Source organism: Cololabis saira, chromosome 17, assembly GCF_033807715.1.
Source record: "Cololabis saira isolate AMF1-May2022 chromosome 17, fColSai1.1, whole genome shotgun sequence".
Lineage (NCBI taxonomy): Eukaryota > Metazoa > Chordata > Actinopteri > Beloniformes > Belonidae > Cololabis > Cololabis saira.
This window is the reverse complement of record NC_084603.1, coordinates 164,084-177,500: the sequence shown is the minus strand read 5'-3', so window position 1 is coordinate 177,500 and position 13,417 is coordinate 164,084. Positions and strand designations below refer to the sequence as shown.

General features: G+C 43.0%; 2 protein-coding genes across 2 annotated transcripts; one reads left to right on the top strand and one right to left on the bottom strand.

Moving 5' to 3' along the window:
• Positions 1 to 222: 222 nt before the first annotated feature.
• On the top strand, positions 223 to 2,605 carry LOC133463982 (tripartite motif-containing protein 16-like). Its single transcript, XM_061745855.1, has one exon. It carries the CDS (start codon positions 302 to 304, stop codon positions 1,973 to 1,975), a length of 1,674 nt encoding a protein of 557 aa, XP_061601839.1. The 5' UTR covers positions 223 to 301; the 3' UTR covers positions 1,976 to 2,605.
• Positions 2,606 to 4,825: 2,220 nt separating this feature from the next.
• Positions 4,826 to 9,385, bottom strand: wu:fj16a03 (uncharacterized protein LOC335475 homolog). The gene is made up of 3 exons (XM_061745858.1): positions 9,243 to 9,385; positions 8,843 to 8,941; positions 4,826 to 5,298 (listed from the first exon to the last, which is right to left on the bottom strand). The coding sequence occupies exons 1-3, from the start codon at positions 9,286 to 9,288 to the stop codon at positions 5,213 to 5,215; spliced, it is 231 nt and encodes a 76-aa protein (XP_061601842.1). The 5' UTR covers positions 9,289 to 9,385; the 3' UTR covers positions 4,826 to 5,212.
• Positions 9,386 to 13,417: the final 4,032 nt, after the last annotated feature.

Below are 13,417 nucleotides of genomic sequence, written 5' to 3'. Positions count from 1 at the left end.
CCTGTAAACCTGGAACGTGACACTGATAGTAGTTTGAAACAGGAACGTTTCCTGTTCTGAAAGAGGTCAAGGGTTTTTTATCTCAGACATCTTATCCTGCTGGACTCTGAGCCTCATAAACCGGCAGATCCAGTCTGAGCAGGTTTCCTGGTCCCCTCCCTGCAGATCTGCAGCTATAAGACGGGTCTGAACAACAGCTGAACACAGAGCTGACAGCCTTTGTTCTCTGCACACCTGATTTGTAGATCAGAACTCAGGCGAGTTAGTAAAACTGTCTCAGTCTCAGTTATCGAGAGGAGAAATGGCGCAGAAAGGAGATCAGCTGGACCAGGAAACCTTTTCTTGTTCCATCTGTTTGGAGGTTTTAAAGGATCCGGTGACTATTCCCTGTGGACACAGTTATTGTATGAACTGTATTAAAACGTACTGGGATGAAGGAGAGAAGAAACTCCCCAGCTGTCCTCAGTGTCAACGGACTTTTACACAGAAACCTGAGCTGGTGAAAAACACCATGTTTGCAGCTTTATTGGAGCAGATGAAGAAGACTGGACTCCAAGCTGCTCCTGCTGATCACTGCTATGCTGGACCTGAAGACGTGGCCTGTGATGTCTGCTCTGGGAGGAAACTGAAAGCTGTCAAGTCCTGTTTGGTCTGTCTGGCCTCTTACTGCCAGAAACACCTCCAACCTCACCGTGATTCATCTACATTCAAGAAACACCAGCTGGTGGATCCCTCCAAGAACCTGCAGGACAACATCTGCCCCCGTCACGGTGAGCTGAGGAAGATGTTCTGTCGTACTGATCAGAAGTGTATCTGTTATCTCTGCTCTGTGGATGAACATAAAGGCCACGACACAGTCTCGGCTGCAGCAGAAAGGACGGAGAGGCAGAGAGAGATGGAGGTGAGACGACAACAAATCCAGCAGCAGATCCAAGACAGAGAGAAAGATGTGAAGCTGCTTCAGCAGGAGGTGGAGGGCATCGATCAGTCTGCTGATAAAACAGTGGAGGACAGTGAGGAGATGTTCACTGAGCTGATCTCTCTCCTCCAGAAGAGGAGCTCTGAGGTGAAGCAGCAGGTCAGATCCCAGCAGGAAACTGAAGTGAGGAGAGTCAGAGAGCTGGAGGAGAAGCTGCAGCAGGAGATCAGGGACCTGAAGAGGAGAGACGCTGAGATGAAGCAGCTCTCAGACACCGAGGACTACAACCAGTTCCTCCACAGCTGCCCCTCACTGTCACCACTCAGTGAGTCCACACACTCCTCCAGCATCAGCATCCGTCCTCTCACCTACTTTCAGGACGTGGCAGCAACTGTGTCAGAGGTCAGAGGTCGACTACAGGACATCCTGGGAGACACGTGGACAAACGTCTCACTGGCCATCACTGATGTGGATGTTTTACTGTCAGAACCAGAACCAGAGACCAGAGCTGGATTCTTGAAGTATTCATGTGAAATCACTTTGGATCCAAACACAGTACACACAGAGCTGTTACTGTCAGAGCAGAACAGAAAGGTGACTCGGGTGGACCAACATCAGTCTTACCCTGATCATCCAGAGAGATTCAGTGATAAGTGGTCTCAGGTCCTGAGTAGAGAGAGTCTGACTGGACGTCGTTACTGGGAGGTGGAGAAGACAGCAGCAGGTTATGTTGAGGTGGCAGTTTCATACAAGAATATCAGCAGATCAGGGGATGAAAGTGGAGTTGGATTTAATGACAAATCTTGGACACTACGCTGTCACTCAGGCAGTTATGAATTCTGGTACAACAGAAACCAAACCCCCTTCTCAGGTCCTGCTTCCTCCAGAATAGGAGTTTACCTGGATCACAGAGCAGGAGTTCTGTCCTTCTACAGCGTCTCTGAAACCACGACCCTCCTCCACAGAGTCCAGACCTCCTTCACTCAGCCGCTACACGCTGGAGCCGGGATTGACTACAATACTGGAGACTTAGTTGAGTTCTGTAAACTCAAATAAGTCATGAAGATAAACATGTTTCCTCTTCATGTTTTTATTGGTTTTCTTTTCTTCTCAGAGACGATCGTCTCAAACTCTGACGGATAGAGGGACGTTTTGGTTCTATAAGTTGATGTTTTGTTGTTATTTCCTCTTTTGGAGGTGGAAGTTGTTCTTGTGTAGTTTCACCTGGGAAATATGAAGAATATTAACATCTTCTATTTCATTATAAAAACATAGAAATAAGCCTGTGTTGTAATTGATGTTAACTGTTAGTTTGGATGTGTTTCTATGTTGTATTTCTCTTTTCTTCCACTTCATGGACTCCAACAGAGGAGCCACCAGACCTTTTTCATCTCTGATATCACGTCTGCATTCTTCATTAGCAAACCAAAGGTTCCTGTTTTCTAAAGATAAAACTATTTTCCAGCCATGAGAACAAAGTCAATGATTCCAGAGATGTTAGTGACAGCAGCAGCAACGCAGCAAACGGTTGCGTGAAGCCTGTAGTTGGTGTGAGAGTGTTGGGGCCGGTAGTCGTCGCTGCAGCTGCAGGACCAGACTAGATCTGCACATCACATGTTGGTGATGTCCAAATCTGTTGACCATGTTTCATGTTTAACAATCTGGATATTTAGTGAGAAATAAAACTTCTGATGTTCTAACAAATTGTTTTCTTCAGTCTTCATTCCAGGATTTGACTCAGATCTGAGGGAGAAAACATGAATCTAATATTCAAGTAAAACTGAGGCAGTTTTCCTCCTGAAACATCACGAAGTACAGAGTTCATGTTCACAACAGATCATATTTCTGGATTTAAATGTGTCTTTACTGATTTCACTGCGAGAGAAATGCACACCTGGTCATCGATCCAGTTCCTTTTTATACTAAAAAGGGGGGTGTTCTTTGCAAGTGAATTTCATTGTTGGAGCAGCTACGGGAAAGACCCCGGAACGTGTCACTTCCATCTCCTTTGTTATTGCTCTCACCTGGGGTGCCCACCCAGAACTCAGATCAGACCCCCCAATGCTAAGCATCTGCTTTTCCCCCCAATATCTCCTCTTCAACAATGGTATATGTTTTGTATTTAAACCTCTAATCTAATCTAGTCTACCTGTACCACCGTGGGGGCTCCGTGTCTTAATCAATACCAGGTTACTTTGAATATAAAGAGAAAGCCCACCAGTGTTAGAAATTCTTTGAGCTTTTAACAATTTCATGAAATCCTAACAAACACTACACTTTAACAACGAGTTGATCAATTCAGTCAATGCGTCTTTACGCAATAACACACATCCGTTTTCAGAACCACGGACAGCGAGCAGCAGTTAGAGAGCAGAAATATCTGACAAACGCAGTTTAACTGATTCTGTTCACTTTATTCACTAGTCAGTGCAACAATATCACAATATCCCAGTTTAACCTAAAACAGTTAAAGTCCAAATGCAAAAAGGAGAGGGAGGAGCAGAAGAGAGAAAGAGAGATTAAAAACAGTCAAAAATGAAAAATAAGATGAACTTGCATAATTAATCCATCAGTGGCTAATGGCCTCGTTAATAACAGCCTTGTTAATAATTCAATTCAATTCAATTCAATTAAATTTTATTTATATAGCGTCTAATACAACAGATGTCTCTAGACACTTTCCAGAGATCCAGAACATGAACATAAACATAAACATAAACATAAACCCCCGAGCAATTATTACATAAACAATGGCAGGTAAAAACTCCCCTAGTGGGAGAAAAACCTTAAGCCAAACAGTGGCAAGGAAAAACTCCCCTTTAGGAGGAAGAAACCTGGACCAGGACCTGGATCATAAGGGGGGACCCTCCTGCCGAAAGCCAGACTGGGGGAGTCGGGACGTCAACAGCACACAGCAGGCAGGTGGAAGCAGCAGCGGGATGACCAGGGGGGGGGGTGGGGGGGTGCAGGCAGGCGGAAGCAGCAACAGCAGACATCCACGTAGGCAGGTGGAAGCAGCAGCGGGATGACCGGGAATGGGGGGGGGGGGGGCGGGAACACAGGCCAGAACGCAGCTCCCGAGGCTCTGGCCTGCAAACATGCACAAAAGAGAAAAAAGGGGGGCCGGCACAAGAAACTACAGGAACGATGGACAAAAATGATAGCTATGAGATATTTATAATAAATAAAAATGGAAAAGGAGAAGAGAGGAAGGGAAGAGGAGAGGAGAAGAAGGGTGAGAGGCACCGCCCAGCGGATCATGTCGGTGCCCCCCTGCAGCATAGGCCTATAGCAGCATATCTACCACCAAGCTATATTTGAGACTAACTATTATAGTCTTGTTCTATAGCTGCAACTATGACTACTGACTCTAACACACTAGAGTTTACACTACCTAGAGATTTACCAACACCAGCTAGAGGTTTACTAAACACTAACTATAGGCTTTACTAAACAGAAAGGTTTTAAGTTTAGTTTTAAAGGTGGAGGTGGTGTCAGCCTCCTTAACCCAGATTGGAATTTCAGGGATTGATTGATTGAAGCCCTTACCCTAGTGTAAAAGAGTACACATAAATAGACATATATTACAATAATCACAGCCATAGCAGAGACAGGTGGACAGGCCTCCGCCTTTATCAGTTAATACATTATTTTAAAGTTATAAGTAAAGAGCACATTGTGTTACAGAACTATTAATTAACAAAAACTAGCTAGAGTCATGGTTACTACAATTCTGTTAATAGAGACAGTACTTATGACAGCTACGGATTTTATTTTTGTGCACTTCATTTTTCAGATAATTAGGGCCCGAGCACTGACAGTGCGAAGGCTCTATTGTATCTGTAGGAATTTTTCTCGTTATTTTTACTATTGTGGTGCAAAATAATGGATTCTGATCTCTGTAGGAAAATTTCAGCTTTTATTCTGCAGCCACAAAAGTTTCAACATTCACAAACCAGCAGAGGCTTAGATTTAACAAAGTAAAGTCCAGAAATGCCCAAATACGACTGATGACTCAAAGTCCAGAGATGTTAAACATCCACCCATCCATCCATCCCTCCCCCCCACAAACACAAGCAGCTGCTGTATCCAGTTGTTACAAAGGTCGATGTTGCAGCAGGTCCAATCGGGTTTGGAGCATCAGTTGTTACAAAGGTCGGTGTTGCAGCAGGTCCAGCCGGGTTTGGAGCATCAGTTGTTACAAAGGTCGGTGTTGCAGCAGGTCCAGCCGGGTTTGGAGCATCAGTTGTTACAAAGGTCGATGTTGCAGCAGGTCCAGCCGGGTTTGGAGCATCAGTTGTTACAAAGGTCGGTGTTGCAGCAGGTCCAGCCGGGTTTGGAGCACATCTTCAGCACGGTGCAGCCTTTCTCTCCGGTACCTGAGAACAGAAAACATACCTGCAGTCATGTCCCTGAAAGGTTCAGTTTCTTCCTAGAAGACTGTTCCAGCTTTACAGAAGTTATTCGTGTGAACAAACTCGTCCTAGACCTAAAGCTTTATTTGTGCTGAAGCACCGATGTGCAGAATGAACAGATTTATACCTCGTCGGGCTGTTATTAATGTCATGAACTATTCAACCACACGTTTCACTTACCTGGACTCTGGACTCAGTGTTTACAATGCTAAGCTGCTGCCAGAGACATGTCCACATGTCCACATGTCCAGCAGCTGTCTATGTTTATTTATTTATTTAAAGGACAATGTGCAGGTACATTAAAAAGATGGCTGCACCAGAATTAGCCACACGCTAATTTCCATCTCTAGTCCTTGACAAACATAAATAGTTCACATTAGTGTTTACAATAATGATCAATAATCAAATACTGTACAATGTCATGAAACCACAATAAAAGGTTAACATTTAAAGTACTCAGTGCAAGTACAAAATACAGACTGATTAAAATAACATAGATTAGACTCAACATAAAATAAGGTTGGGTCAAGATAAATAAATCAGAAAATCTGAATGTGGATGTTTCTATCCACTTGTGGGAATTGGGAAGTTTAGTGTGTTTGGGACAGTTTAATTCCCTGGAATCTTGTTGTACTCAAAGTTTTTAGACAACAGATCCTACCAAGACAGCAAGGAAGTTTGGCCAAAGCTTGTCCCGTATTTGCAGGTTAGTTTGACTCACATTCGTCTCCAGGTGAGGAGCTGCCACAATACTTATCCACCAGAACAGAAACAAGTGTTTATTTGCAATCTTTCTTCCTATCCCATGTCAGATCTCTCTTCTTCCGGCTCTCGACGAAGGCGGACGCTTTTCTGCTCTCTCTCCCTTATCTACCTGGCCTGCTACTGCTTTTGTCCTGTCTCGTCTTCAGAGTTTCCTTCTTTTCACTCCTCCGAAACTACAAACATGGAATTAATTAACTGGTCTCTCAGCAAAATTGACCAAATTTTTGCAACAAGAAGACTGGGGGTAAGGGAGCCCTCCTGCCCTGATGGGACATTTTTTGCTGGATACACAATGGATTCATACAAGTCGTGGAAGCCTTTATGTATGGCAATAATGTCAATCGAGGACGTAGAAGATGCCTACATATTTGGATTCATGATGGCAGGATTTCTCCTGATTATCTCCATGATCCGAGGTGGGGGTTTCCTGATGTATCGACAAATGCGTAAGTCGTCGGCAGCCTTTTTTGCTCTTTCGAAGCTGCTGGACATGGCAAATGGATCAAGCAAAGCGATCAGCGCTCTGACTTTTATGTTTGGGGAGCAGGCCCGTAAGCTGGATGCGATTCTCGAGCAGAACCGCAGGCTGGCGGGGGTGTTCGAGCTCATTAACAAGATTGATAACAACCTGGAGAAGCTGGGAGCTCAGCTTGGCCGGAATTGATCACTATTCGTCTGATTGGAGTCGCTGATGATCAGGGACTGAAGGCAGACGGAAAATTACTGAGGCTGCCTGTTCTCAAAACAATTGCTGATTCTACAAATTTGCCCTTGACAGGGCGGTCTTGGCCCGACCACTCCTGCTCACAATCTCCTGGAGGAATGTAAACAAGATGACTCTGTCCCACACTAACCCTCCCCTCTCCCACAAACATCTGCGGACCCTGTTTTCAGAACTGTACGAGTCGCCTGATAACATCAAGGACATTGGCTGTAGCTGCTCTGGGCGAGGGTTCACGGACTACCGCTTACACACACACAATGATAAATACACCTTCCTTTAATGTCAACGCCTTCCTCGGCCCCCCTCTTATCACCCCCCCCGACACGGACGTCGGGTTTCGAGCGCCACGCACTCGCGGCGCTCACTTGGACGGACTGTGCCGGGATCCCCCCCACCCCTCGACTTGTCCACCCCACCCCCCCATCACCCACATGCAAGACCTGTGACATCTGTTGTTGTTTCTGTTTCGACTTAATAAACCTGATTCTGATTCTGATTCTGATTAGTCAATGAAATGTTGACCAAAACTGGCTTATAGAACACGCGCAAAACCCATGTTGGATCCGCTTGTAACATTTGGAGGACATATAGTTTATTTTGTCTTGGTCATTTACATTAAAGATGTTTGCATGTACACATGTACACACTGTATATGTATACGCACAGGTATATATATATACACATTTCTTATTTTTTTTTTTAGACCAAAAAGGTTTAGGCTGAAGCCTAATGGCTTATTTTGCCTCCTTTTCAAAAAAAGGCAGAACTACAGAAAAGGAAAAAAAGATACTAAAAAGAAGAAAATGAAAAGAACGAGCAAAACAAAGAAAATTAACAAAAAAGAGAAGAAAATAAATGTGGTCACTCATGATTGAGGACAGCATAATTTAGACAGTTGGATATTTAATATCAAGATAATTTATATTAGTGTTCTATATTTATCTATTATTTTAGATTTATATATTTTTTTTAATTTGTATATTGAGCTACTTTTTTTTAGTTCCTCATCCAGGCGGTTCATCTAGACCCGCCAGTGTGTCTGAATATAAGGTGTGCCTGCCTGGAACTATTCTACCAACAAGAACTTGGTGAGGACTCATGTGTGGTGTAGCAGGCCTGGAACTATTCTACCAACAAGAACTTGGTGAGGACTCATGTGTGGTGTAGCAGGCCTGGAACTATTCTACCAACAAGAACTTGGTGAGGACTCACGTGTGGTGTAGCAGGCCTGGAACTATTCTACCAACAAGAACTTGGTGAGGACTCACGTGTGGTGTAGCAGGCCTGGAACTATTCTACCAACAAGAACTTGGTGAGGACTCACGTGTGTATTGTACCAACAAGAACTTGGTGAGGACTCACATGTGGTGTAGCATACAGTTGTCTAATGTATAAAACCCTACATGGCCTGGCACCACCTCGCCTCCAGGAATTTTTTAAATACAGTCGCGGGTCACTCGAGCAGTGTCCAACAGAGTCGTAGAGGTTCTGTTCAGAAAAACTGCTTTTAGCCATAACGCACTATCCATAAAGGGTAGTGCATTAAGGAATTCTATACCTGTACACATAAGGGAATGCCCTTCTTTAACAACTTTTAAAAACCAGATAAAAATGTGGCTCAGAGGTCACACATGTGTAACACACCTAATGTGTGTTTGGGCCTCCTCCTACCTACTCACTTTATTATCATTCTCATTTTACTAATTGTACTTGTCTTTACTAATTGTACTTGTTTTTGTTCTGTTTTCTTTTTCTTATTGCATTTTTATCTTCTCTGCTTTTAACACCTTACCTGCCTATATTGGACTACAGATGGAAACTAGCCTTGTGCTACAATCTGGCACATTTACATATGTATATATGTTGATCAATGTGCATTGTCCTGAGAAATAAATAAAGTAAAGTAAAAGCATGCCAGGAACTATTCTACCAACAAGAGCTTGGTGAGGACTCACGTGTGGTGTAGCAGGCCTGGAACTATTCTACCAACCAGAACTTGGCTGCGGTGCGAGTACTCACGTGTGGTGTAGCAGGCCTGCTGCTCCGCGCTCGTGCACTGCAGCTCCATGTTCTGCACCATCAGGAAGTCGTGGCCGTAACAGCGAATGCTGTGTTTGGCTGCAAAAAAACACCATCAGGTCGGAATATCAATTATTTAGGGTTTGCGAAGTGGGATGATTCACATAAAATATATAAAGTCCCTTTTCTTAAACTAAATTTCTGCCTTGGGTTCTTTAAAGTGAATAATATTTTTAAATAAATAACTGAAAAGGGCCACATCTTTGGAAGCAGGAACCCCCTGGCAACATTGCTGCCCCCAATGTGGACATTGGATGAGACATTCAGGTAATAATCCATTCAAATGATTGTCTTTCCTCCTGATCTAAGTGTATTTTTAAAAAACCCCAGGCGTACGTACCTGAGCAGAGCGGCAGCAGCAGCAGCAGCAGCAGATAGGACCTCATGTTTCTGGTGTCTCAATGAAACTGAACCTGCACAAACAGGCTGTGCTTTTATCCTCTGGACAAAGTTGGACTTTTATCCTCCGCTGAAGGTGAGCAGATAACTTATCTGAAGACAAACTGTGCTGAACTAGTTTGTTTGCGATGATCACTGGATGAATTTTGTTTGTCTGAACTCAGTTCAGTGTCCAGTCTGAACTCAAGCTGAGTCAGGACTCATGATTCAGCGTTTTCTTTAGGACTGCGTGGTGGAAACTAAAATGTATGTGTTTCACACCAGAAGATGGGCTTTTATTGTGAAGGGGCAGAGAGAGCAAATAGGTCTATATCCACCTTATTCCTGGAGGCTCTACTGTAGAAACTGCTGTGGGAGCTACTTCCGGTTAGTCGCCGGAAGTTGCGTAACGCCATTGACTAACATGGGCAGCTGAGCATGAACAGCGGTATATTTTAAAGCAATTTGCTTTCAATCTAGCAGAGAAGTTACGGTTTTGTTTTCTGACATTTAATGTTTAACATGTTTATCAACCGTAGCATTTACTAAAATGTCCTTGCGGAGCTCGGGTATGTCGTTTTGTGGAGGAAAACCTGCATCATACTTTGTGGCTGAGATCCGACAAACCACCGGAGGAGAGACGCCGAATCCTCAGAGGAATGACAGGAATGTCATGAAATATCAGGTATGATTTCAGGTTAATGTCATGAGAATATCAGGTATGATTTCAGGTTAATGTCATGAGAATATCAGGTGTGATTTCAGGTTAATGTCATGAGAATATCAGGTGTGATTTCAGGTTAATATCATGAGAATATCAGGTATGATTTCAGGTGTAATGTCATGAGAATATCAGGTATGATTTCAGGTTAATGTCATGAGAATATCAGGTATGATTTCAGGTTAATGTCATGAGAATATCAGGTATGATTTCAGGTTAATGTCATGAGAATATCAGGTATGATTTCAGGTTAATGTCATGAGAATATCAGGTATGATTTCAGGTTAATGTCATGAGAATATCAGGTATGATTTCAGGTTAATGTCATGAGAATATCAGGTATGATTTCAGGTTAATGTCATGAGAATATCAGGTATGATTTCAGGTTAATGTCATGAGAATATCAGGTATGATTTCAGGTTAATATCATGAGAATATCAGGTATGATTTCAGGTTAATGTCATGAGAATATCAGGTATGATTTCAGGTTAATGTCATGAGAATATCAGGTATGATTTCAGGTTAATGTCATGAGAACATCAGGTATGATTTCAGGTTAATGTCATGAGAATATCAGGTATGATTTCAGGTTAATGTCATGAGAATATCAGGTATGATTTCAGGTTAATGTCATGAGAATATCAGGTGTGATTTCAGGTTAATGTCATGAGAACAGCAGGTATGATTTCAGGTTAATGTCATGAGAACATCAGTTATGATTTCAGGTTAATGTCATGAGAATATCAGGTGTGATTTCAGGTTAATATCATGAGAATATCAGGTATGATTTCAGGTTAATATCATGAGAATATCAGGTGTGATTTCAGGTTAATGTCATGAGAATATCAGGTATGATTTCAGGTTAATGTCATGAGAATATCAGGTATGATTTCAGGTTAATGTCATGAGAATATCAGGTATGATTTCAGGTTAATGTCATGAGAATATCAGGTATGATTTCAGGTTAATGTCATGAGAATATCAGGTATGATTTCAGGTTAATGTCATGAGAATATCAGGTATGATTTCAGGTGTATGGAGGACACAGCATTGTAGTATTTGTAATGACAACCTTTAGTATTATTTATTATTATTTTCTGTGCAGTTAAAATACAAAGTGTGTTTATGGCACGGACTGCAGGGCAGCATTAGAATAAAAATACAATAGTTTCACTACAGACATGTTGATAAGAAAAAAGTTTTTTGTTAATTTAATTTTAAATCTTAGCTGTGATCAGTACTCGAGTTGTAAAAAAGAAATAAGGGGGGGTTATCATATGGGGACAGACAATTTGTGCTGATTACAAATAATATATTACAAATAATAGCAGTGACCAAAACAGCTGCAGAAATCCTGCAGGAATGACATAGCAGCAGTTAAATGCAGCCTTCTGTAAGCTTTAAATATCCACTGGGCTTACATCAAATACATCAAAACACAACAATAAAAAACTGTTTTCTGAACTTATCAATATGACTCTGTCCTTCACAGGATAAGTAACATGGATCACTGCAAAAACTCACAATCTTAACAAGAAAATGTGTCTTATTTCTAGTTAAAATGTCTCATTTTAGTTAAAAAAATCTCATTACACTTAAAACAAGACTCATCACTGGAAAAACAACAATTTTCACCTGTTTCAAGTAGATTTTCACTTAAAATAAGTAGAAAAATCTGCCAGTGCAACAAGATTTTTTTGCTTGTAATAAGAAGATAAATCTTGTCCCACTGGCAGATTTTCTTACTTATTTCAAGTGAAAATTTACTTGAAACAGGTGAAAATTGTCACATTTTTGTGGTGATGACTCTAACCAGAATGTTAAATGTAAATGTTGAAATAGCAGTAAAACCCCTTTCATTGATGAACTGACATAAGGGATGTAAAGGGGGGGTGGCAGTTTTACAGGGGGGATGATTTGGACCGTTTTTATTTCAGGGGGGGATGCCATCCCCCTCATCCCCCATCAACTCCAGTACTGGCTGTGATAATGTACCGGGTTTTTCCTAAACTTCTGGAGGGCTTAGGTGATGTGGTTGCAGGTGGGGGGGTTGTGGGTCTTCCCCCAGGTACATTTGATGAGGGGGCTGGGGGTGTTATAATGGTAGGGAAAACCCTAATGTATCATATCTTATCTTAATAATTGTGTACTGTATTGCTCCCTCAGATGAGCCTGACCAGATGGATCAGGAGGAGGAGCTGTGATCAACACCAAAGCTTCATGTGATGCCCAAACACAGTGGTCAGACCCAGGGATGGAGGACCACACCTATTCTATTATTTACGTGCTGGAGATGAGGTGATGGGTGACCGTGGTTTCAGTTAGAGACTTGCTGGAGGAGCGTAGGGTGAAGCTAATCATTCCAGCATTCACACGCAAAGGATGCCAGCTGACCAGTGAGGAGGTCACTCGCACACGCCGCATTGCTCATGCCCGCATTCATGTTGAATAAGGAACCTGGAGGTGTACAAGATTCTTTATCAAACAGGGCCAATTAACTTTGTGCCCAAAATTGACGAAATGCTCAAGATTTGTGCTGGTTTAGTGAATTAAAGAGCTGAGTTTATTTCAAGTGAAAAGTGAGAAGACATTTAATATTGCACTTAAACATACTTACATATTTCATTCATTTAACATTTTCTGAAAACAATTTAGGTTCAGTTAAACTTACAGTATCTTTAACACATAACTCTCAACAGGTTAAGTGCTGTATGTAGTGTTGTGCCCGCCCATATGCCCATCTGAACTTATAAAATGTATGAACATTTTGTGATTATGAATTCCAGCAAAGCCAGACCCGGCCTCCCCCCTGGAGTTTATGGCCCGGCTGCTATCTTCTCGCTCAGGCCAATTTATGACCCTGGTGGCCTGGTTCGAGATGGCCTGTATGTGACCCACGATACGGCTCCAGATCAAAGCAGGACAGAAAGGTTTCTGCCAGGGAAAACAGACTTCCTTGGGGTTTTATGACACCTAAGCAGGGGTCGGGATGCAGCGGAGCCCAAAACCAGACCTCAAAATGGTACTGCTCCTTTGAACCCCCCCTTTTCCGCTTTAATGTGCCTCATAAAATGGCGCTGTTGCCTGAACTACAACCCCCAGCATGCCTTGCGGGGGGGGGTGGCGCCTACAAGCGGCGCTCATCAAATCGCAATGAGGCACCGATGACGTCACCGCAGCGCGCGTAGGATCAAAACCCCTGCCGCTGCTTCTCTTCTCCCCTCTTCCGATCACCCTCTCATCCGAGCTGGATCGTTTGGCTCTGGGCCAAGATCCCATCTCCCTTTCTCCCCCCGGCTGGGGGGAGGTGTAAGGCCCCATCGGGCCGCTCCGTTGGACCTGCAGCCCGTTGAAGCCGCGGTGCACGGAGCCGCCCCCATCAGCTCTCGGTCTCAACTTTTCATCCAGAGTCCTGC